The sequence below is a fragment of the Phyllobates terribilis genome, unplaced genomic scaffold, assembly GCF_046119375.1.
Source record: "Phyllobates terribilis strain yellow unplaced genomic scaffold, ASM4611937v1 Scaffold_11__3_contigs__length_659146591, whole genome shotgun sequence".
Lineage (NCBI taxonomy): Eukaryota > Metazoa > Chordata > Amphibia > Anura > Dendrobatidae > Phyllobates > Phyllobates terribilis.
This window is the reverse complement of record NW_027362771.1, coordinates 472,923,342-472,950,230: the sequence shown is the minus strand read 5'-3', so window position 1 is coordinate 472,950,230 and position 26,889 is coordinate 472,923,342. Positions and strand designations below refer to the sequence as shown.

The 26,889-nt window shown below is 46.5% G+C and overlaps 1 protein-coding gene across 3 annotated transcripts in view; it reads left to right on the top strand.

Moving 5' to 3' along the window:
- ADAMTS17 (ADAM metallopeptidase with thrombospondin type 1 motif 17) overlaps positions 1 to 26,889 on the top strand; it is a 386,286-nt gene that overhangs the window by 45,385 nt on the left and 314,012 nt on the right. For all 3 annotated transcript variants that reach the window (XM_073653354.1, XM_073653356.1, XM_073653355.1), the window contains exon 3: positions 15,711 to 15,894. In XM_073653354.1, the coding sequence (XP_073509455.1) occupies positions 15,711 to 15,894 (184 nt within the window). The remainder of the gene's footprint in view (positions 1 to 15,710; positions 15,895 to 26,889) is intronic.

Sequence of the window (26,889 nt, the reverse complement as noted above, 5' to 3'; positions counted from 1 at the left end):
TGTTCTGTAACACTGCACTTTAAGGCTATGTTCACAAATTGTGTTTTTTGCTGCTTTTTTGTACTTTCTCATTGCTTTCTATGGGTGGAAAAATGCTGCAAAAAATGCTGAAAAAAATTATGTGCCGCAGATTTCAAAATCGCTGCAGTTTTACAATTCATTCAGGAAAAAAACTAAGCGTGTGCATGAGTTGTTTTAGAATCTCATAGCTTTTGATGATACTGTAAAAATCAGCTTTTAATTTGCATAAAATAATGCTGAAAAAATGCAACGTGTGAACATGGCCTTAGTTGGTGAGTATTAGGGCAGAGTCAGACGGTTGGGCTGTATAAATCGGAGGGAGATCGGAAGGCAATATACGGACTGGCCGGCAGCTCTCTTGATCCAAGCATGACAGATGCATGTATTTCTATGCAGCTGTCACGCTCGGGTCGGGAGAGCCGCCGGCCAGTCTGTACACTGCGTTCCGCTCTCACTCCGATTTATAAGGCTCTACCCTTATGGCGATACTTTAGTCAACCACTCCCTTAGGTTTCAGTGGAGATAGCCACTTCTTGGCCGGATAGGATTGATGAGCAGCCCGTTTTTCTGAAAAGTTGTCATGCATAAGCAGGGTGTTCACTACCTACATAAATTATGACTTTTAGGCCTGTGTGGAATGAGGATAGCTTTTAAGCCACAAGCTAAAATTCGTTTTCTGATTGGTGGAACAGGTTGGAATAGGGTCTGGGCCGTTATGTAGTGCCCCCAAGGTGGTTGAGGCCCAGCGGCATGTGTTCCATGTGCTCATGCACACAGCGCCGGACTGGTGTACCTGGGGCCCACCTGGAAAAAATCAATCTTGGGGCCCACCAGCACCATACAGTTACCGTATATAGGAATAACATAAGTCCACAAACTCTTTCAAAATCAAACAACTTTATTAACCAATAAATAACCAATATAATGAATAAATAACAAACTAAAGAAACACTCCTGGCAAAAGAGGAACACTGTTATCTTATTCACACCAGTGTGTGATAATGTGCCATAACAGAACAATAAATACTTTCAAGGTACATTCTCTTAAAGTATAAGTGCCACAAATTGAACCTGCATCTATCTAGCATCACTGTAGCAGCACCAAACTTGGCCCACTGGAAAAACTTAAAGAATTCTGTAAGCACTTTGGAAGTTTGTATTGCACGTTTTCCTCTCCTCTATAATATAATACCATTCAATTGTTAGTGAAAGGCCCAAAACAACAAATAAACATACACTAGCAGTCATTCAGCAGCAAAATTACAAAAGTTTTTTTTTCAGAACAGAAGATGACATTGCATACTTATTAATAACTAGATGGTGGCCCGATTCTAACGCATCGGGTATTCTAGAATATGTATGCAGCCGACCGGGCGCGACTAATCAGCGAAGCAGTATTTAAATGGGTTGTGCACTACTTTAAATTAACCCCCCCAATTTATCCCCCCGGGGACCCTAATGAATTTTGGAGGACCGGGGAGCGAGGCCGCCGGTTGGGGTACTTTTGCTGCGAGCAGCCGGGAGATAACCGGCTAGCACAGGGTGAGTGGGTGAGCATGTGATGGAGATGACCGGCTAGCACAGGGTGCGGGTGTGAGAGTGAGCGTGTGCGAGTGTGAGAGTGAGCGTGTGAGAGTGAGCGTTTGCGGATGTGACAGTGTGCGGGAGTGAGGTTGTGAGAGTGAGAGTGTGCGGGTGTGAGAGAGCGTGTGCTGGTGTGAGAGAGCGTGTGCGGGTGTGAGTGAGCGTGTGTGTGAGTGAGCGGGTGTGAGAGTGAGCGGGTGTGAGAGTGAGCGGGTGTGACGGTGAGCGTGTGTGACGGTGAGCGTGTGTGACGGTGAGCGTGTGATGGAGAGTGTGAGAGGGAGAGTGTGAGAGGGAGAGTGTGAGAGGGAGAGTGTGAGAGGGAGAGTGTGAGAGGGAGAGTGTGAGAGGGAGAGTGTGAGAGGGAGAGTGTGAGAGGATGAGTGTGTGGTCGTGAGCGTGTGAGGGTGAGCATGTGAGGATGAGAGTGTGAGGGTGAGCATTTGAGTGTCTGAGAGTGTGAGGGTGAGAGTGTAGGTGTCTGGGTGTGCGTGTGAGTGGATGGGGTGAGCGTGTGAGGGTGAGAGGGTGAGCGTGAGCGCATGAGGGTGTGCGCGTGAGGGTGTGCGTGTGTGCATGTGAGGGTGTGCGGGTGAGAGTGTGAGTGTCTGTGGGTGTGCGTGTGAGTGGATGGGGTGAGCATGTGAGCGCATGAGCGTGAGCGCATGATGGTGTGCGCGTGAGGGTGTGCATGTGTGCATGTGAGGGTGAGCGGGTGAGGGTGATCGTGTGAGCGGGTGAGGGTGATCGTGTGAGGGTGAGCGTATGAGGGTGACCGTGAGAGGATGAGTGTGTGGGGGTGAGCATGTGAGGATGAGCGTGTGAGGGTGAGCATGTGAGGGTGAGAGTGTGAGCGTCTGTGGGTGTGCATGTGAGTGGGTGAGGGTGAGAGCGTCTGAGGGTGAGAGGGTGAGCGTGTGAAGGTGAGGGTGAGAGTGTGAGCGTCTGTGGGTGTGCGTGTGAGGGTGAGAGCTTCTGAGGGGGTGAGCGTATGAGGGTGTGCAGGTGAGGGTGAGTGGGAGCGCGTGAGAGGGTGAGGGTGAGCTGGTGAGGGTGAGTGGGAGCGTGTGAGAGGGTGAGCTGGTGAGGGTGAGTGGGAGCGCGTGAGAGGGTGAGCGGGTGAGGGTGAGCTGGTGAGGGTGAGTGGGAGCGCGTGAGAGGGTGAGCAGGTGAGGGTGAGAGTGTGAGCGTCTGTGGGGGTGAGAGGGTGAGCGTGTGAGGGTGAGCTGGTGAGCAGGAGCGCGTGTGAGGGTGAGCGTGTGAGGGTGAGCGTGTGAGGGTGAGAGCGTCTGAGAGGGTGATGGTGTGAGGGTGAGCATGAGCATTTGAGGGTGACGGTGTGAGGGTGAACATGAGCATTTGAGGGTGACGGTGTGAGGGTGAGCATGAGCATTTGAGGGTGACGGTGTGAGAGTCTGAGGGTGTGCAGGTGAGGGTGAGAGTGTGAGCGTCTGGGTGTGAGGGTGAGCGTGAGAGGATGAGTGTGTGGGGGTGAGCGTGTGAGGGTGAGCGGGTGAGCACGTGAGGGTGAGCATTTCAGCGTCTGAGGGTGTGCGGGTGAGAGTGTGAGCGTCTGTGGGTGTGCGTGTGAGGGTGAGTGTGTGAGGGTGAGCGTGAGCATGTGAGAGTGTGAGTGTCTGTGGGTGAGCGTGTGAGGGTGACCGTGTGAGGGTGTGCGGGTGTGAGAGTGAGCGTGTGCGCGTGTGCGGGTGTGAGAGTGAGCGTGTGCGGGTGTGAGAGTGAGCGTGTGTGACGGTGAGCGTGTGTGACGGTGAGCGTGAGAGGATGAGTGTGGGGGTGAGCGTGTGGTCGTGAGCGTGTGAGGGAGCATGTGAGGATGAGAGTGTGAGGGTGAGTATTTGAGCGTCTGAGGGTGTGCGGGTGAGAGTGTGAGTGTCTGTGGGTGTGCGTGTGAGCGGATGGGGTGAGCTGGTGTGAGGGTGAGCGCATGAGGGTGTGCGCGTGTGCATGTGAGAGGGTGAGGGTGACCGTGTGAGGGTGACCGTGTGAGGGTGACCGTGTGAGGGTGACCGTGTGAGGGTGACCGTGAGAGGATGAGTGTGTGGGGGTGAGCGCGTGGGGGTGAGCATGTGAGGATGAGCGTGTGAGGGTGAGAGTGTGAGCGTCTGTGGGTGTGCGTGTGAGTGGGTGAGGGTGAGAGCGTCTGAGGGTGAGCGTGTGAGGGTGAGCGTGTGAGGGTGAGTGTGTGAGAGTGTGAGCGTCTGTGGGTGTGCGTGTGAGCGGGTGAGGATGAGCATGTGAGGGTGAGAGCTTCTGAGGGGGTGAGCGTATGAGGGTGTGCAGGTGAGGGTGAGTGGGAGTGCGTGAGAGGGTGTGCGGGTGAGGGTGAGTGGGAGCGCGTGAGAGTGTGAGCATCTGTGGCGGTGAGAGGGTGAGCGTGTGAGAGGGTGAGCTGGTGAGCAGGAGCACGTGTGAGGGTGAGCGTGTGAGCGTCTGTGGGTGTGAGGATGAGCGTGTGAGGATGAGCGAGTGAGGGTGAGAGCGTCTGAGAGGGTGAGGGTGAGCATGAGCGTTTGAGGGTGACGGTGTGAGCGTCTGAGGGGGTGAGGGTGAGAGTGTGAGCGTCTGTGGGTGTGCGTGTGAGGGTGAGCGTGTGGGGGTGAGCGTGTGGTCGTGAGCGGGTGGTCGTGAGGGTGAGCATTTGAGCGTGTGAGGGTGAGAGTGTGAGCGTCTGTGGGTGTGCATGTGCGGATGGGGGTGAGCGTGAGCGTCTGAGGGTGAGCGTGTGAGGGTGAGCTTGTGAGCATGTGAGGCTGAGATTGTGAGGGGGTGAGGGGGTGAGAGTGAGGGTGAGCGTGTGAGGGTGAACGTGTGAGAGTGTGAGCGTCTGTGGGTGTGCGTGTGAGGGTGAGAGTGTGAGCGTCTGAGGGTGTGCGGGTGAGCGTGTGAGTGGGTGAGGATGAGCGTGTGAGAGCGTCTGATGGTGAGCGTGTGAGGGTGAACGTGTGAGGGTGAGGGTGAGCGTGTGAGCGTGAGCGTGTGAGCGGGTGAGGATGAGCGTCTGAGAGCGTCTGAGGGGGTGAGGGTGAGCGTGTGAGGGGGTGAGGGTGAGCGTGTGAGGGTGTGCGTGTGAGCGGGTGAGGGTGAGCGTGAGTGGGTGAGGGTGAGTGTGTGAGGATGAGCGTGTGAGGGTGAGCGTGTGCGTGTGAGCGTGTGAGAGCGTCTGAGGGTGTGCGTGTGAGGGGGTGAGGGTGAGCTGGTGAGGGTGAGGATGAGAGGGTGAGCGCGTGAGGGTGAGAGTGTGAGCGTCTGTGTGTGAGCGGGTGAGAGTGTAAATTTGGCGCCGATATCGCTGATTGGTCACGGACGGCGGCATCGTAGCTGACCTCCATGCGGCTTGCCGCTGATCTCCCGACGGCAAGTGTAAAGGAAGGACCGGGGAGCGGCGCCGCCTAGGCCTCCGGTCGGGGTACTTCTGCTGCGAGCGGGTCATCTCCCGGCTGCATCGCCGCTGACCTCCGTGCGACAGATGAGCCGCTAACGGCCGCCATCTTGTTCTGAAATCCTGCATCGCTGATTGGCCGCGGCCGGACCAATCAGCGACGCGGGATTTCCTGGACAGAAGGACAGACAGACAGACGGGATAAGACAATTATATATATTAGATGTCATCATAGTCTAAGTTCCTTGAAATGTCATACTCCATGTTCAACAGAAGGAATGACTGTAAAAGCTCCTGTCCAATCGAAGACCTCAGACGATTTTTTACAATTTTCAGCTTTGAGAATACGCTTTCACATGAAACCTGGGTGCAAGCAAGTGTAAGAAGTGTCTTGTAAACTGCAAAAATGTTTGCATAAGCAGCAGAATGTAAATTGTAGTCATATAAAAGTCTGTAGCGGCAGGAAAGACAGTTTTTTTGCGGGACGAGTTGTACTTTCAGATGCAATCATTTATTTTACCATATCGTGTACAGGGAAATGGCAACAAAAATTCCAAGTGCAGTAAAATTGCAAAAAAAGTGCAATTACACTTTAGTTTATTGGGTTTTTTAGTCACCATGTTCACTATATGGAAAAAACAACGTGACCGGGTGATGCCTCGGGTCAGTACGAGTTTGTAGATACCAAACATGTATACCTTTACTGGTATCTAAGTGGTGAAAACAAATTCATAAGTTTGAAAAAAAAAATCACACTTTTCACGCCATGTTCTGCGCACCGTAGTGTTCTATTTTTTTGGATCTGGGGCTGTGTGACGGCTTATTTTTTGCGTCTTGAGCTGATGTGCATCTCTGCTGCTGTGTAGTAGTCACAACACAGGGAGAGGTTAAACATCCAAGTATTTAATATGTATTGCAAATAAAGAATGTTCCCATTCTTAATATCCGAAAAAACAAATGACTGACAACCATCCCTAGACTAATAATACCATATAGAAGAGAGAAATACCGTGACCAGACCACACCATGACCAGAACACATACCACCACATAGTGATCAAATACTACCAAGTACAAGGCATATATACTGCCAAACCATGAGAAGACCACATATTACCACCACATAGTGACTGTCCAAATAATACCACATACAAGGGACAAATTCCGCCACACCATGACCATGGCACATAATGGCACCAGATAGTGACTGATAATGAAAATGTAAAAAAGCTCTGTATATAGAGTAAGTGTACAGTTAATGTAGAGATTATCAGTGACATTATGCACAGGAGCTCTGTGTATAGTGTCAGTGGAGAGGTAATACAGTGATCACCAGTGACATTATGCAAAGGAGCTAGGTATATAGTGTCAGTGGAGAGGTAATACAGTGATCACCAGTGACATTACACACAGGAGCTCTGTATATAGTGTCAGTGTGTGTGTGTATAGGTAATACAGTGATCACCCGTGACATTACACACAGGAGCTCTGTATATAGTGTCAGTGTGTGTGTGTATAGGTAATACACATACTCACCAGTGATGTCTCTAGGTGAAGTTCTTTATCTGCCGCAGACCGATATATCACATTTTCTATGCAGGACTTATCTCTGCAGAAAATAACATAGTTAGCTATAACTGATCACTTCCAGAGCACAATCCACACTTTTCCCAAGATTTCTACACTGCATGAAATGACAAAAAAAGAAACATAGTGCCGCACTACACTGTAACAGTGCTCCGGTGTCATTCTGTGCCTGCTCATCTCTGTCAGAGCTGAAGACAGAAGACCTATTGATTACGTTGGAGTGAGGATTTTTCTTTATTAAAGATGGAGTCCCTAAATGTGTTTTATTTTTAATAATAAAAAAAAAAATTCTGTATTTTTTTTTTCTGTTTGCTAGAAATTCATGGTGGCTATGTCTAATTTGGCGTGACACCATGAATTTCGGGCTTAGTACCAGCTGATAATACAAAGCTGGCCTGGTACTAACCCTATTATTACCCAGGGTGCCACTCACCACCAGGGCCGCTGGAAGAGCCGGGTAAAGCACCTGGAAATGGTGCTATGATGAATGCGCCATTTTCAGGGGTGGCTGCGGGCTGTGATTTTCAGCGTGGGGGGCCAAGAACGCTTGGGCCTTACCATGCTGCGAATCCCAGCCCCCAGCTGCCTTGTTTTATCTGGCTGGCGATCAACATATGGCGGGAGGTGGGCAATGGGCATGATTATCAAATAATATCTGACAGGAGCCCATAGATTCCGCTGGCTCCAATAATATATATCTGACAGGAGCCCATGGATTCTGCTGCCTCCAATAATATATACCTGACAGGAGCCCATATATTCTCCAGCCTCCAATAATATATACCTGATAGGAGCCCATACATTCTCCTGCCTCCAATAATATATTCCTGATAGGAGCCCATACATTCTCCTGCCTCCAATAATATATACCTGACAGGAGCCCATACATTCTTTTGCCTCCAATAATATATACCTGACAGGAGCCCATAGATTCTACTGGCTCCAATAATATATACCTGACAGGAGCCCATGGATTCTGCTGCCTCCAATAATATATACCTGACAGGAGCCCATACATTCTCCTGCCTCCAATAATATATACCTGGTAGGAGCCTATACATTCTGCTGGCTCCAATAATATATACCTGACAGGAGCCCATAGATTCTCCTGCCTCCAATAATATATACCTGACAGGAGCCCATACATTCTCCTGCCTCCAATAATATATACCTGGTAGGAGCCCATACATTCTGCTGGCTCCAATAATATATACATGACAGGAGCCCATAGATTCTCCTGCCTCCAATAATATATACCTGACAGGAGCCCATACATTCTGCTGCCTCCAGTAATATATACCTGACAGGAGCCCATACATTCTCCTGCCTCCAATAATATATAGCTGACAGGAGCCCATAGATTCTACTGGCTCCAATAATATATACCTGACAGGAGCCCATGGATTCTGCTGCCTCCAATAATATATACCTGACAGAAGCCCATACATTCTCCTGCCTCCAATAATATATACCTGATAGGAGCCCATACATTATCCTGCCTCCAATAATATATACCTGACAGGAGCCCATACATTCTCCTGCCTCCAATAATATATACCTGACAGGAGGCCATAGATTCTACTGGCTCCAATAATATATACCTGACAGAAGCCCATAGATTCTGCTGCCTCCAATAATATATACCTGACAGGAGCCCATGGATTCTGCTGCCTCCAATAATATATACCTGACATGAGCCCATACATTCTCCTGCCCTCCAATAATATATACCTGACAGGAGCCCATACATTCTCCTGCCCTCCAATAATATATACCTGACAGAAGCCCATAGATTCTCCTGCCTCCAATAATATATACCTGACAGAAGCCCATAGATTCTGCTGCCTCCAATAATATATACCTGACAGGAGCCCATACATTCTGCTGCCTCCAATAATATATACCTGGTAGGAGCCCATAGATTCTGCTGCCTCCAATACTATATACCTGACAGGAGTCCATAGATTCTCCTGCCTCCAATAATATATACCTGACAGGAGCCCATACATTCTCCTGCCTCCAATAATATATACCTGACAGGAGCCCATACATTCTCCTGCCTCCAATAATATATACCTGACAGGAGCCCATAGATTCTCCTGCCTCCAATAATATATACCTGACAGGAGCCCATACATTCTCCTGCCTCCAATAATATATACCTGGTAGGAGCCCATAGATTCTGCTGCCTCCAATAATATATACCTGACAGGAGCCCATGCATTCTGCTGCCTCTAATAATATTTACCTGACAGGAGCCCATAGATTCTGCTGCCTCCAATAATATATACCTGACAGGAGCCCATACATTCTGCTGCCCCCAATAATATATACCTGACAGGAGCGCATACATTCTCCTGCCTCCAATAATATATACCTGACAGGAGCCCATAGATTCTGCTGCCCCCAATAATATATACCTGACAGGAGCCCATAGATTCTGCTGCCTCCAATAATATATACCTGACAGGAGCCCATACATTCTGCTGCCCCCAATAATATATACCTGACAGGAGCCCATACATTCTCCTGCCTCCAATAATATATACCTGACAGGAGCCAATACATTATCCTGCCTCCAATAATATATACCTGACAGGAGCCCATAGATTCTGCTGCCTCCAATAATATATACCTGACAGGAGCCCATACATTCTCCTGCCTCCAATAATATATACCTGACAGGAGCCCATAGATTCTGCTGCCTCCAATAATATATACCTGACAGGAGCCCATAGATTCTGCTGCCTCCAATAATATATACCTGACAGGAGCCCATAGATTCTGCTGCCTCCAATAATATATACCTGACAGGAGCCCATACATTCTGCTGCCCCCAATAATATATACCTGACAGGAGCCCATACATTCTCCTGCCTCCAATAATATATACCTGACAGAAGCCCATAGATTCTGCTGCCTCCAATAATATATACCTGACAGGAGCCCATAGATTCTGCTGCCTCCAATAATATATACCTGACAGGAGCCCATACATTCTGCTGCCCCCAATAATATATACCTGACAGGAGCCCATACATTCTCCTGCCTCCAATAATATATACCTGACAGGAGCCCATAGATTCTGCTGCCTCCAATAATATACAGGGTGGTCCAAAAGTAGGTGGACAGAAAGTGTAATAAGGTTATGAAGGGGGAGATTTATCAAACGCTAAATTGCAGCCGCCTGTCTGGATCATCCTCCAATAAACCATGAATTAGACGTGGACGATAAGCTTTCCACCCAACAGATTTCAGGATTCGCATGATAGAAGCTTGTGAAATTCCCAATTCCAAAGAGGCTCTTCTGGTGGACTTTTTTGGACTCTGAACAAATGTTTCAACAACAAGTTATTATCTTCTGTACAGACTGTTTTGGGTCGAGCAGTTTTTGGAGCATTAAGGATTGAGCCAGTGGCATTGAATTTGTCACAAATGCGGTAAATGGTTTGTCTCTTTGGGGATTGAGTACCTAATGTTTCCACCCAATTTGCCATTATGCGTTATCTGAATTATCTGAAAAGAAAACCGATTTTGAGGAGATCTATCTGTGAAAACTAGATGTGTGAAACTGGCTCAGTTGCCCTTAGCAACCAATCAGAATCCACCTTTCATTTTCCAAGGAGTCTGTGAGGAATGAAAAGTGGAATCTGATTCTTTGCTAAGGGCAACTGAGCCAGTTTCACTTTAGACCATGCTTGATAAATCTCCCCCTTCATAACCTTATTACACTTTCTGTCCACCTACTTTTGGACCACCCTGTATACCTGACAGGACCCATAGATTCTCCTGCCTCCAATAATATATACCTGACAGGACCCATAGAAGATTCTGCTGCCTCCAATAATATATACCTGAGAGGAACCCATAGACTCTGCTGTCTCCATTAATATATACCTGACAGGAACCCATAGACTCTGCTGCCTCCATTAATATATACCTGACAGAAGTCCATAGATTCTCCTGCCTCCAATAATATATACCTGGTAGGAGCCCATAGATTCTGCTGCCTCCACAATATATACCTGACAGGAGCCCATACATTCTCCTGCCTCCAATAATATATACCTGACAGGAGCCCATAGAAGATTCTGCTGCCTTCAATAATATATACCTGACAGGAGCCCATAGATTCTGCTGCCTCCAATAATATATACCTGACAGGAGCCCATAGACTCTGCTGCCTCCAATAATATATACCTGACAGGAGCCCATAGATTCTGCTGCCTCCAATAATATATACCTGGTAGGAGCCCGTAGATTCTGCTGCCTCCAATACTATATACTTGTCAGGACCCATACATTCTCCTGCTTCCAATAATATATACCTGACAGGAGCCCATAGATTCTGCTGCCTCCAATAATATATACCTGGTAGGAGCCCATAGATTCTGCTGCCTCCAATAATATATACCTGACAGGAGCCCATACATTCTCCAGCCTCCAATAATATATACCTGGTAGGAGCCCGTAGATTCTGCTGCCTCCAATACTATATACTTGTCAGGACCCATACATTCTCCTGCCTCCAGTAATATATACCTGACAGGAGCCCATAGAAGATTCTGCTGCCTCCAATAATATATACCTGACAGGAGCCCATAGATTCTGCTGCTTCCAATACTATATACCTGACAGGAGCCCATAGACTCTGCTGCCTCCAATAATATATACCTGGTAGGAGCCCATAGATTCTGCTGCCTCCAATACTATATACCTGACAGGAGCCCATAGATTCTGCTGCTTCCAATAATATATACCTGACAGGAGCCCATACATTCTCCTGCCTCAAATAATATATACCTGGTAGGAGCCCATACATTCTCCTGCCTCCAATAATATATACCTGGTAGGAGCCCATACATTCTCCTTCCTCCAATACTATATACCTGACAGGAGCCCATAGATTCTGCTGCTTCCAATAATATATACCTGACAGGAGCCCATACATTCTCCTGCCTCAAATAATATATACCTGGTAGGAGCCCATACATTCTCCTGCCTCCAATAATATATACCTGGTAGGAGCCCATACATTCTCCTTCCTCCAATAATATATACCTGACAGGAGCCCATAGAAGATTCTGCTGCCTCCAATAATGTATACCTGACAGGAGCCCATACATTCTCCTGCCTCCAATAATATATACCTGGTAGGAGCCCATACATTCTCCTGCCTCCAATAATATATACCTGGTAGGAGCCCATACATTCTCCTTCCTCCAATAATATATACCTGACAGGAGCCCATAGAAGATTCTGCTGCCTCCAATAATATATACCTGACAGGAGCCCATAGACTCTGCTGCCTCCAATAATATATACCTGGTAGGAGCCCATACATTCTCCTGCCTCAAATAATATATACCTGGTAGGAGCCCATACATTCTCCTGCCTCCAATAATATATACCTGGTAGGAGCCCATACATTCTCCTTCCTCCAATAATATATACCTGACAGGAGCCCATAGAAGATTCTGCTGCCTCCAATAATGTATACCTGACAGGAGCCCATACATTCTCCTGCCTCCAATAATATATACCTGGTAGGAGCCCATACATTCTCCTGCCTCCAATAATATATACCTGGTAGGAGCCCATACATTCTCCTTCCTCCAATAATATATACCTGACAGGAGCCCATAGAAGATTCTGCTGCCTCCAATAATATATACCTGACAGGAGCCCATACATTCTCCTGCCTCCAATAATATATACCTGACAGGAGCCCATAGACTCTGCTGCCTCCAATAATATATACCTGGTAGGAGCCCATACATTCTCCTGCCTCCAATAATATATACCTGACAGGAGCTCATGGATTCTGCTGTCTCCAAAAATATATACCTGACAGGAGCTCATGGATTCTGCTGTCTCCAAAAATATATACCTGACAGGACCCATAGATTCTCCTGCCTCCAATAATATATACCTGACAGGAGCCCATACATTCTCCTCTCTCCAATAATATATACCTGACAGGAGCCCATACATTCTCCTGCCTCGCCTCCAATAATAATAGATTCTGCTGCCTCCAATACTATATACCTGACAGGAGCCCATAGATTCTGCTTCCTCCAATAATATATACCTGGTAGAAGCCCATACATTCTACTGCCTCCAATAATATATACCTGACAGGACCCAAAGATTCTCCTGCCTCCAATAATATATACCTGACAGGAGCCCATACATTCTCCTGCCTCCAATACTATATACCTGACAGGAGTCAATAGATTCTGCTGCCTCCAATACTATATACCTGACAGGAGCCCATAGATTCTGCTGCCTCCAATAATATATACCTGGTAGGAGCCCATAGATTCTGCTGCCTCCAATACTATATACCTGACAGGAGCCCATAGATTCTGCTGCCTCCAATACTATATACCTGACAGGAGCCCATACATTCTCCTGCCTCCAATAATATATACCAGACAGGAGCCCATACATTCTCCTGCCTCCAATAATATATACCTGACAGGAGCCCATGGATTCTGCTGCCTCCAATAATATATACCTGACAGGACCCACGGATTCTCCTGCCTCCAATAATATATACCTGACAGGAGCCCATACATTCTGCTGCCTCCAATAATATATACCTGACAGGAGCCCATACATTCTCCTGCCTCCAATAATATATACCTGACAGGAGCCTATACATTCTGCTGCCTCCAATAATATATACCTGACAGGACCCATAGATTCTCCTGCCTCCAATAACATATACCTGACAGGAGTCCATATATTCTCCTACCTCCAATAATATATACCTGACAGGAGCCCATACATTCTGCTGCCTCCAATAATACAGTTATATGAAAAAGTTTGGGCACCCCTATTAATCTTAAGCTTAATGTTTTATAAAAATTGGTGTTTTTGCAACAGCTCTTTCAGTTTGATGTATGTAATAACTGTTGGACACAGTAATGTTTCTGCCTTGAAATGAGGTTTATTATACTAACAGAAAATGTGCAATCTGCATTCAAACAAAATTTGACAGGTGCATAAGTATGGGCACCCTTATCATTTTCTTGTTTTAAATACTCCTACCTACTTTTTACTGACTTACTAAAGCCCTTTTTTTGGTTTTGTAACCTCATTGAGCTTTGAACTTCATAGCCAGGTGTATGCAATCATGAGAAAAGCTACTTAAAGTGGCCACTTGCAAGTTGTTCTCCTGTTTGAATCTCCTCTGAAGAGTGGCATCATGGGCTCCTCAAAACAACTGTCAAATGATCTGAAAACAAATATTATTCAACATAGTTGTTCAGGGGAAGGATACAAAAAGCTGTCTCAGAGATTTAACCTGTCAGTTTCCACTGTGAGGAACATAGTAAGGAAATGGAAGAACACAGGGACAGTTCTTGTTAAGGCCAGAAGTGGCAGGCCAAGAAAAACATCAGAAAGGCAGAGAAGAAGAATGGTGAGATCAGTCAAGGACAATCCTCAGACCACCTCCAGAGAGCTGCAGCATCAACTTGCTGCAGATGGTGTCACTGTGCATCGGTCAACTATACAAAATCACTTTGCACAAGGAGAAGCTGTATGGGAGAGTGATGCGAAAGAAGCCGTTTCTGCAAGCACGCCACAAACAGAGTCGGCTGAGGTATGCAAAAGCACATTTGGAGAAGCCAATTTCTTTTTGGAAGAAGGTCCTGTGGACTGATGAAACCAAGATTGAGTTGTTTGGTCATTCAAAAAGGCATTATGCATGGCGGCAAAAAAACACAGCATTCCAAGAAAAACACTTGCTACCCACAGTAATATTTGGTGGAGGTTCCATCATGCTTTGGGGCTGTGTAGCCAATGCCGGCACCGGGAATCTTGTTAAAGTTGAGGGACGCATGGATTCCACTCAGTACCAGCAGATTCTTGACAATAATGTTCAGGAATCAGTGACAAAGTTGAAGTTACGTAGGGGATGGATCTTTCAGCAAGACAATGATCCAAAACACCGCTCCAAATCTACTCAGGCATTCATGCCGAGGAACAATTACAATGTTCTGGAATGGCCATCCCAGTCCCCAGGCCTGAATATCATTGAACATCTGTGGGATCATTTGAAGAGGGCTGTCCATGCTTGGCGACCATCAAACTTAACTGAACTGGAATTGTTTTGTAAAGAGGAATGGTCAAAAATACCTTCATCCAGGATCCAGGAAATCATTAAAAGCTACAGGAAGCGACTAGAGCCTGTTATTTTTGCAAAAGGAGGATCTACTAAATATTAATGTCACTTTTCTGGTGAGGTGCCCATACTTATGCACCTGTCAAATTTTGTTTGAATGCAGATTGCACATTTTCTGTTAGTACAATAAACCTCATTTCAAGGCAGAAACATTACTGTGTCCAACAGTTATTACATATATCAAACTGAAATAGCTGTTGCAAAAGCACCAATTTTTATAAAACATTAAGCTTAAGATTAATAGGGGTGCCCAAACTTATTCATATAATTGTATATACCTGACAGGAGCCCATAGATTCTGCTGCCTCCAATAATATATACCTGACAGGAGCCCATGGATTTTGCTGCCTCCAATAATACATACCTGACAGGAGCCCATGGATTCTGCTGCCGCTGCCTGGGGCGACGCCGGGTCTGTCATCCACAGCGCGCACAGGAAGCAGTCCCAGGGCTATGACGTCATCGCCCTGAGACTGTCGGCAGAGGAGGCAGAGCAGGGAGATCGCTCTCCCTGCTTTGCCGCTGCAGAGGGCCCATCACTAATCATATCGGCAGTGCTGCCGATATGATTAGCGAAAAGGGGGCCCTCTGTTCTCTATACAGGGCCTAAGGGGCGGGGCTTGGGGGCGGGGCCAATGGGACCCAGGGCCCACCGGGGGTTTTCCCGATCCTCCGGTGGGCCAGTCCGCCCCTGCATACACAATATATACAGTTACTGCAGAGGAATTTAGCCTTAACGCTGTTATGTAATGAGGGATAATTAATGCAATTTACCTTCAGGAACTGCTGACATCATTGACAAACTCAATAATATTTATGTGAACCCATTCTAGAATTACTAATTTGTTACACTCTCTTTAGTCTTGGCCTACTTTGTAATTACAATTTTGAGCATTTGTGTGATCTTTCTATTTCTCCACAGAATGGATTCATTCACATAGGAGAGGAGCAGCTAATGATACAACCAGTCAACACAACGATAGACCCCAGTGCTCACTTCTCTGGAAGAGAACATATAATAAGATACAAACGTCAAGCAGAAGTGTCCCCCTCCTCTTCTTCTTCACAGTCTCAGACTCCACATAGGAATTGTCAAGTTATATCAGGTGTGTTTTATTTTTTTATATAACACCAACTTAACCGGTAGCATTTTATATATTTATGTCTGTAAATCAGTTCAATTTTTGTCTCATAGCATTAATTCACAAGCTCTTCTTATTTGTAAATTCCTCATGTCATGGCCACACCATTTCAGCCACACAATGCACACTGACAGCCATTACCGTACATGGTGTCTCTAATCAGCTCGCACAGGGGTTGGAAATTAATTTTCCCAATGAGCCACATGAGAGACCGTGACTGTTGTGGCTGAACTAATAGGCTGAAATTCATTTTGCTCAATATTAATATTAACATATTAATTATAATTATTTTTATTTTATATTAATATTCAATTACGGATGCCTCCAACATATACCATTGTGTAGGCACTATTGGCACTAATTCATCAAACATTTTTTGCCAGGATTCTGAAACAAAACTGTTAGGTTGTGTTCACACTGTGCGTTTTTTCCACGTGGAATTGGCCCAAAAACGCTAGCAAAGTCAATGAGAATCCTTAAGTGTTGTGCACATGTGCTTTTAAATCCACAGCATGTCAATTCTTTGTGCGTTTTTGCCTCGTTTTTCAGCCATCGACTTTAATTGAGTCAGTCAAATACGCAGCAAAACCGCAAGTATAAAAATATTTGCAGATTTGCTGTGGATTTTTGCTGCGCATTTGACTGATTCAATTGAAGTCAATGCCTAACAAACGCAACAAAAACGCACAAAGAATTGACCGCGGGTCACAGGCGTCGGCTGATGAGAGACTACTTCTCCCATCAGCCTACGTCTGCTGTCGCTGATAACAGTGAGAGCAGGCGCCGCTGATGGGAGACGTCATCAGCCGGCGCCTGTGCTCACAGTAAAAAAAAAAGTTAAAATAAATATTGAAATAAAAATAAAAAACACATTATACTCACCTAACACTTAATCCCCGGAGCCCATGTCACCTGTAAAAAAGAAAAAATAATAAACCACCATATCCCTCACCTATCCTCTGTAACCGACGTAATGCATAGTGTCCCACGATGATCAGATCATTTGTAGAACAGTGACATCAGCAGATGTGACTGTTCTACCCGGCAGCCGGCTACACACTGACAGGAGCTTAATCACTCCCGCAGTGTATAGCGCTGAGCTGTCATGAGAGAGGTCACAGGAGTTCATCAGCTGATGAGCTTTGGTGATCTCTCTCACGGCAGCTCAGCACTTTACATTGACACAGGAGCGATTAGACTCCTGTGTCAGTGTGTAGCCTGCTGTCTTGTAGAATAGTCACATCTGCTGATATGACTGCTCTACAACTGATCCAGATCCTCATGGGATACTATGGATTATTTAATTACGTCAAGACAGGTAAGGGATATGGTTGTTTTTTATTTTCTGTTTTTTCACAGGGTGCAATGGCTTCATGGATTGGGCATTAGGTGAGTATAAACTGTGTTTTTTATTTTTAAATAAATGTGTAAAACCGTGTGGACTTTTATTTCAAATAAAGGATTTTTTACATGCCGTGTCTTTATGTCCAAACTTTTAGTATGGGGTTAGTAATGGGAGCATCTTATAGACGCCTCTCCATTACTAGCGCCTAGGCTTCATATCAGCTGCCAATACAAGGCTGACATGAACCCCAACCCTATTACCCCACTTGCCAACACACCAGGGCAAGTGGGAAGAGCAAGGCTAAGTGCCAGATTTGGCGCATCTTATTGATGCGCCATTTCTGGGATGGCTGAGGGCTGTTGCATCGGGGTAATGAGATTAGGTAGTGGGATTAGTTGTCGCTGACACCAAGCCTTAGGTTTAGCAATGAAGAGGTGTTAGCCAGACACCCTCATTACTAAACCTGTAAGTAAACAGTTAAATAAACACACACTGAGAATAAAACACTTTATTTTAAATAAAACAGACACATTCTTTAATCATTTTAATTAACCCAATATACTCACCCCGGATCCGACAGTAATCCAAGGGTTAAAGCGATGTTCCACGTTTCTTTTTTTCAAATATCTTTATTTAGCTTCAAAAAGCATTCATTGCTGTACAAAAAACGCATAAAAAATGCATGCAAAAACGTGCTTTTTTTCCACAGCCTTTTTGCTGCCAACAAATTACTAGAGATGCAGTAATGTTGCTGAGCTTTCTGTAATCAAATACTCAACGTGTGCACATACCCTTAGAAATGTTGCAAAATTTTAGTGTAACTCCAAGTTGTGCAAAAATAATTACATTTTTTGTTTTTATGCCAATCCCGACCTGCTCTGGAAACTTTTTTAAATGTGGACGGAGCTTAGCCTGGAGGGTCGTGGCTGACAAACGTATAATAATTTGCACCACATGATTAAGACCCTCTGGTCGAAACACGTTGGTATTGCTGATTAAGCTGTTCTGCCTATATTTATGTTCCAGAAATAAACTTGAAGATGTTAGCCCGCTTACGCAGTGCCAGATATCCTTTCATCAGTCCAGTCCCTGATTGAAATACATTTCTTGTTGTGGTGCATGACACTTAAAAAAATGTGCCAAATTCATCACACGTATTTGATTGTGGGGTTATTGTATATGGAGAAGGCTCAGGAGCTGAGCTCTCTCCACATGCGTCTAATGCCTGCCAGCTATGTTATATAGCCGGAATCGATGTCTAACAGCCGGAGCAAAGCTCTGATTGCTGCTGTTAACCATTTAAACATCGCTGTAAATCTCAGACAGTGGTGTTTAAATGGAACGTGTGCCTATACTCTCGCGCACTAAGGATAGGCCATCAATAAAAAAGTAGTAGCCAACCCCTTTTATTGCTTAAAAGGCTGTTACAAAGTCACTGGCAAAGTGCTGGAGGGGAGGTATGTTTCACTGAGGCTATTAGCTTCAATGATTTGAAACCCAGAAGTTTTGTTCTAGAACACTAAGTGTTGCAAGGGGTTAAACACCCATTTTAAAAGGGCTGGGTTTTTGTGAACAACCATAGAATGGGTGGGAGGTCATTCACCATATCTCCACCCGAGGTGGGCATTCAGTGTTCAGTAGGTCTGGAGAGGCTAATTCCAGATAGGAGATGTTTGTGTTGAGCTAACCTGAACCGTGTGGAGTTGCTAAACTCGGAGCAGGTGGATCCCCGCTACCACAAGGACTGTGCTTTGTGTGACCACTTTCTTTTGTTTGTTTTTCTGTTTTGCCCAAAAAGCCATGTTTATTTTTACATTCACCATGGTTTATGACGCCTGTATAATAAACCAGGGAAGAATTTAAAGAGACCGTGTTCCCGTGTCTACCTCCGTGTACAGCTGAGTGCGCCGATCTACCAAAGGTGGTGGAGAATTCGGGCAAGATCCCCAGGAGGCGCTTGTACAAGTTGAGGACAAACCACATGTCCTGGGTAAAGGCGGCTATAAGCCAGAAAATGACAATAGACAGCATGGAGGACCTAATCAAATACCTTCTGAAAGCCCAGCAGGAGACCAGTAAGCTTCTATTGCAACAGATCCACCAACAGCAGCAGTAACAAGACTAGCTCTGATGGCTACAGCAGCAGATGGAGTTGCTTGCAGAGGCGGTTCGTGGGAGGCCGTCAGCCCCTCACCCAACTCCAGGTGATGATTCGTACGTCCAGAAAGCGGTAAGACGAGCTATGCAAAAAAATGACCCCAGGCAATGATGTGGAAGCTTTTTTGACTGTGTTTGAAAGGGTGGCAGAGCAGGAGAAACTACCTCCGGAGCATTGGTCGGAGGTGCTAGCCCCCTATCTATCTGGTGAGCCCCAGAATGCTTACTATGACCTGGCCTTGCAGGATGCGCCAATAGTATTCTAAACTAAAAACAGAAATACTGGCACGCTCAGGGGTCACTATGTCTGTCCCAGTTCAAAGGGTCCACCATTGGGCATATTGCAGTGATAAACCCCCTCGCTCCTAAATGTTCGATCTGCTGCACCTGGTACACCAGTGGTTGCAGCCAGAGTCCTCCACCCCAACCCAGATGGTAGAGTGGGTCATAATGGACAGATTTATTCACTTCCTCCCCAGGCCAGTGCAAACCTGGGTTGTGCAAGGAGACCCCTGGAATGCGGACGACTTGGTCGGCCTCGTAGAAGGATACCAGGTGGTCGAGGGGTCCCTAAGGAAGCTGGGTGGTGCTACAACCCCATACTGTTGTCCCAATAAAGGGATAGTAGAGCCACCATTGGGTGAAGTCCCAAAGGGTCTCTGAGGGGTTGCCAAAAGCCGCTGGGAAAGACTTGCTCTGCTGGAGATTTCACGGTCCTGGACACATAGCCGCCTGTTGTCCTATGTCCTCCAAACAAACACTGCAGCATAGGGAGGCGATGTTCATACTATGCCTATCCTGCCTGCAGTGTGGACTATCAGCCCGGTGAGGGGCCGCAGGCATGTCCTGTGACAATAAATGGAGTATTGGTGTCGGGACTCTTGGACTCCGGGAGCTTGGTGACTCTGGTAAGGACAACATTTCCCCACCAGTTGATCCCAGGGATGAGTTCCCCTGTGTGTCCTTGCTGGCGACGAGGACGAGACAGTGACCCAGGAAGAGGAGATTCCTAAATTGGTGGTTTCTGGAGAGAATTTTGGAACAGCTCAAATGGAGGACCTTACGTTAAAAGGGGCATAGGACAATGTGACTGTGATAAATGGGGTTGCCCAAGAGCCGGGGGTGACACCAGGTTTCCTTATTTTGCAGTTAATGAGGATTTGCTTTATCAGGTCACTAAACAGAGAGGGAAAGCATTAGAGCAGCTGTTAGTACCAGGACCCGATAGGCATAAAGTACTAGACCTAGCCCATTCTCATGTCTTGGGGGGACATCAGGGTGTAGACAGAACCCAAGAGCGGGTTCTTCAAAGGTTCTACTGGCCTGGGTGCCACCGGGAGGTTGTTAATTATTTTCGGTCCTGTCTTACTTGTCAGTTAACTGCTCCCGTGTCCCACTTCCGCAGTCCCGTTAGCCATTATAGAGGTCACATTTGACCAAATTGCCATGGACTTGTAGGGCCCTTAGTTAAGTCTGCAAGGGGACACCAATACTTCCTGGTGGTGTTGGACTATGCAACACTGTACCAAGAGGCGATACCACTGAGAAACTCCTCCGCCAGGAGTATAGCGCGAGAGCTAGTCCATATCTTCTCCCGGACGGGCCTTCCGAAGGAGATCCTAATGGATCAAGGTCCTCCTTTTATGTCCAAAGTAATCAAGGAGTTGTGTAAGGCTCTCCAAACCACCCAACTCCGGACGTCGGTGTACAATTCACAGACGGACAGCCTGGTAGAGAGTCTATGCTTAAGAAGGTCATGGAGAACGATGGCCGAGACTAGGACTGCCTACTACCGTACCTAATGTTCTCCATTAGAGAAGTCCTACAGGCCTGTACGGGGTTCTTACCCTTCGAGCCGCTATACGGATGACATTTTCGAGAACTTCTGGACATTGCAAAGGAGACCTGGGAAGCGAAAGTAACACCCCACTGATGCGTCATCAAACATGTGGCCCAGATGCAGTACGGAATCGCAAGGGTGATGTCGATTTGTGTTTGTGAGGGAGAGCCTCCTTCAAGGCCTCCTTCAAGCACAAGAGGTCCAGGCAAGGGTCTACAATTGATCGGTGAGACTGAGACAGTCTACATGCCTTGGGGCCCATCTTGAAGCCTGAGTCGAGGATGTCACAGTGGCAGAGACACTGTCACCAACCCAGAAGCAACAGTGCCGAGAGCTGCTTCAGTGGAACCTGGACCTGTTTTTGGAGCTGTCAGGTTGTATGCAGGTGGTCGAGCATGAAATCCTGACGGAACCGCATGTGAGTTTGAACCAAAAGCCGTATCGGATTCCCTAAGCCCGCAGCGAGGTGATCTCCAATGAGGTGAGGAGAATGTTGAGCCTGGGCGTCATCGAAGAGTCCAAAGGCGGCTGGTCCAGCCCCCATTGACCTGGTGCCAAAACCGGAAAAGAGTGCCGTTTCTGTAATAACTACAGGAAGCTAAATGAGGTGTCCAAGTTCAATGGATATCCGATGCCCCGGGTCGATGAGCTTATCGAGAGGATAGGGTCAGCCAGATATGTCACCACCCTGAACCTAATGAAAAGGTACTGGCAAATTCTCTTGTCCCCAATGGCCAGGGAGAAGACGGCCTTCTCTACATCTGACTGGTGCTTCCATTATACCCGGATGCCATTCGGTCTGCAGGGAGCCCCGGCTACCTTCCAGAAGGCCATGGACCGAATCCTAGTCTCTCACAAAAAGTATGCCGCAGCTTATCTGGATGACATCATGATCTTCAGCCCAGATTAGGGAAGTCACCTGCGGAAGGTCAAGGCGGTACTGGATGCATTGAGAAAGGCAGGGTTTACCATAAACCCAACAAAGTGTGCCATGGGGAAAAAAGAGGCAAAATACTTGGGCTACATCGTCGGCAGATCATGCGCCCCTAAGATGGTTGAGGGAAAGGAAGGGGAAGTATACCCGGGTGACTAGTTGGTTTTTAGCGCTCCAGGACTTTAGTTTTCATGTGGAGGACAAGCCGTGGAAGCTACATCGTAACGCAGACGCCCTGACCAGACTTCCCTGTTTAGCGAGTGAAGGTGCCAAAACCCTTGACTTTTGGCAGAGGGGGGAGGGGGGATATGTGGAAAAGTGCTGGAGGGGAGGTATGTTTCATTGAGGCTATTAGCTTCAGTGATTTGAAACCCAGAAGTTTTGTTCCAGCACACTAAGTGTTGCAAGGGGTTAAGCAGCCATTTTAAAAGGGCTAAGTTTTTGTGAACGACCGTAGAGCGGGTTGGAGGTCGTTCACCATATCTCCACCCTAGGGTGTGGTTTGGGGTTTAAATAGATGGCCTGTTGGGGCATTCAGTGTTCAGTAGATATGGAGAGGCTAACGCCAGACAGGAGATGTTTGTGTTGAGCTAACCTGAACCGTATGGATTTGCTAAACTCTGACACGAGGACTGTGCTTTGTGTGACCACTTTGTTTTGTTTATTTTCCTGTTTTGCCCAAAGGGCCATGTTTATTTTTACTTCACCATGATTTATGACACCTGTATAATAAACCAGGGAAGAATTTAAAGAGACAGTGTTCCCTTGTCTACCTCCGTGTACAGCTGAATGAGACGATCTACCACAAGGCACATACCTCTTAAAGAATTGGGTGTATCTTATTCTAGCTCACTCGTCATCAATACTGGCAAAAGCCAGTCTGATTAAATAAGGGCCATAGTATCGAAAGTTGGCTATGAGCTCCCATATGTTTTTTAATGTGCCCCTTTGAATAGAAGAAAATGTGCAAAGCACACATCCAAATATGTAAGATTGATGAACAATGGTAATGTGCTCCATAGTTGTTAGCTGCTGCATCATCCACAGAAGGGTATACAATGTACAGAAAGCCATGATTCGTGGACTTCAAATGCGCTGCTGATTCCAAAAAGGGATTCGAAGACAAGATAATTTTGAAGTGGTTTGTTGTCAACGTGTTTCAAAGTCAAAACCGACTCCTCTTGGTATGTTCAAGGTTCTGCCTGCTCTTGAATAGAAAAAAATAGTAGACTTTCCTGTACAGTGGAAAAAAAGACATACCAGCGCCATGTATGCCAGCAGTGCACCCTTTCTCAGTGGAAACGCCAAATGTGTGCAAAAGAAAATGAAATATGAAATGAGCTAAAACTGTTAGGGTTGTGTCTGACAATAAGATAGTAGACTGTTTTCAATGACATTATGGTTGATTTTGATAATCTGGATATATGCTGTAATTCAAAACCAGTTTAACAAAAATTGTTCAGTATTTTTATGCTGAATAAAGTGACCATATCCTTTAAACAAAATTTAATAAACTAAATATAAATTGATGGATAAAAAAAAGAAAAATCATATAAATTTTAGATTGAAATTTTATTTTTTAAAGATAAAATGTATCCAACGTTTCTCCAATTCCCTTTAATAGGTTGAACCAGACTTGTGTGCTACCAAACCTACTGAATAGAATTTTCTTATAAGATGGCTTTAGAAACTTCTCATTGCACCTGTATTATAGATTTAACATCAGGACCTCTTGGGCCTTCATCAGAACCGAAGTTAGATCACAAAAAAAGCCTATAATGATATAACTCCATTACCAATTAGCAAAAGGGAGTCCTAGGTCCTATAATGCAGGTGCAAAAAATCACCCGTATTTCTCTTGTCTGATAACTGCCTAAATTGGACTTTACTATGAGCAGGAAATAGTTTTTTACTAAAATGCTGTTCAACAACCAATGAACATTTCAAAAGGGATAAGAAAAATTTGCAGAAAAATATAATTCTGAAATAGGATACAGATTGATTTTGTAGGTTCTAGTACTACCCCAAACCACAGGAAGACCCATTTTTAAAAGGAGAAGACCTGAAAACCTAGTGGAACATCTCAGAAATTAATTACTGGCCAAAATTACTTTAAGGGTCACAAAACATCTTAGAAGACTATCTCTAGACCAGCAGACATCTTTAATCTCAGTAAAGGTAATCATTTCTCCATGATGCAATGAACAATATATACATGACTCAAACAGGAAGGCAGGAATCATGGGAGAGTAGTAGGGATGAAACCATTGCTATCAATGCTTGTCTCAGATTTAAATAAAAAGAAAAACATCTGGATTATCCCCAAGCTATTTGGGATAATCTTCTGTTGACAGATATGTCAAAGGTTGAACTCTTTGGACAACAAAAGGTCCCATTGTATTGGATGTAAAACAAATACAGAGGACCACAGTAAGAATATTATACCAACAGTCATGAGTGGTGGTGGTGTGATGGTGTCGGATGCTTTGCTGCTTCACGACCTGCACAACTTGAAGCGTGCCTTGAGTTGAAAGTCTGGTCTCCCATGTAGATCTTTGTACCTACCATTGATTTAAGTTCTTTGATCTATTCACATTTTCTAAACTTGTATTTTATTTTCTAAGACTATTTTACTTGGATTTCTCAAGTGTTTAAGAATTTATATATCCGTGTCTTGACATGTCGCTATAATTACATATAATTTAAGCTTCTTCATTTTGTTATCATTGCTCTGATGAACAGGATATCCCTTTTCAATTTAAGTAAGTAATTCTAAAAATAATGATTGCGCCTCCTGTCTCAGAAACAGCTTAGAGGCATAACATTCGTTCTGCCTCACCCTATGTGCACTTTTATCCTAGTAGTTTGAACTCACAGTCGACCATTTGTTATCGTAAGTCTGGAAACAAGGGATTTAGCTAAGAGCAGTACATCTGACCACCTTCTCTATTCTCTTGTACAGTTGGGCAGATTTATCATTGTACATACAATTGTCTTTTGTTTTAAAAACACTGAAAAAATGTGCCTTTTCCTTTGGACTTTTTTAGGTTGAATGATTTTCAAAACGTTGGTGGGTATTCATTTCTCTTTTTTTTGTATTATGCTGGGGTGCATATATTTTACTGCACCAATACCATTTTACTAGGTTATAACTATTGTATATGGCATATCCTAGGGAAATGCTATATAGTACCTTGAAAAAGTATTCATACACCGTGAACTTTTCCACATTTTTTCACATTACACCCACATACTTACCATATTTTTCGGACCATAAGACACACTTTTTCCCCCCAAATTTGGGAGGAAAATGGGGGGTGCGTCTTATGGTCCGAACATAGATAGTTCCGGTACCTGATAGTTGCAGTGGTGGTGAAGCGGGATCACAGGGCTCTCCGTTCCCTCCTTCAGGAACCCGGCGGTGGTGGCAGCAGAGGAGGAGGAGGTGAGATGCTACGGGCCGGTGTCTGGCTGGGGGCCTGTGTCTGGCTGGGGGCCGGTGAGCAGCGCGGGTTTCCAGTCTGCGCGGCCATCTTCCTGAAGCTGTGATTTACAGGAAAATGGCCGCCCAAGCTGGCGCATATGCAGACATGTAGGTTGGGCGGCCATTTTCCTGTCGATCACAGCTTCAGGAAGATGGCCACGCATACCGGAAAGCCGCGCATGCAACTCTGCTACGTCGCTCACCGGCCCCGGCACGCAGCCAGACACCGGCACGCAGCCAGACACCGGCCCCAGCATGCACGCAGCAAGACACCGGCCCCGGTCCCGGCCCCCAGGCAGGCCCCGGCACGCAGCCAGACACCGGACCCGGCCGCCAGACACCAGCCCCAGTCCCGGCCGCCAGACAATGGCCCTGGCCCCTAGCCAGGCCCCGGGCCTCAGCCAGGCACCGGGCTTCAGCCAGGCCCCCAGCCAGGGACCAGGCCTCCAGCCAGGCCCCAGGCCTCCAGCCAGGGACCAGGCCTCAGCCAGGTCCCAGGCCCCCAGCCAGGCACCAGGCCTCAGCCAGGCACCAGGCCCCTAGCTAGGCACTGGGCCTCAGCCAGGCCCCCATCCAGGCATCGGCCTTCAGTCAGGCCCCCAGCCAGTCAGGGATGGAGAGGACTTACTTTTGTCTAGGGCGACCTCTCCGAGTGGTCCTAGACACTGGAGTTTTCCTCTCCGGGCAGGAACGGATCAGGTGCTCCTTACTGCCACAATAGAAGTAGCTCCCCTCGGCTCGGCGTGACTCTTGGCGAGATTTGATCATCTTGGTCTGGTCGATCTGCATGGGCTCGGGAGAGTGCGCCCGGGAAGTGACAGAAGAGGAGACAGGTCTCTGGAAAGTAGGAGCGAGGCGGGGAAACCTTCTCTCACGGGTGGTCTCTTTGGTGCGCTCTTGAAACCGGATGTCAATCCGGGTAGCCAGCGACACTAGGTCATCCAGGGTGGTAGGAATGTCCCGACCGGCGAGCTCATCTTTAATCTGACCAGAAAGACCCTCCCAGAAGACTGACATCAGGGCTTCGTTATCCCAGGCAAGCTCAGAAGCGAGGGTGCGGAACCGTATGGCATATTGGCCCACGGTGAGACTCCCTTGGCGGAGACGTAGCAGAGAGGAGGCTGATGAGGTCTTACGCCCCGGTTCATCGAAGACTCTCCGGAAAGCAGTGAGGAAAGACGACAGGTCAGACACCAGGG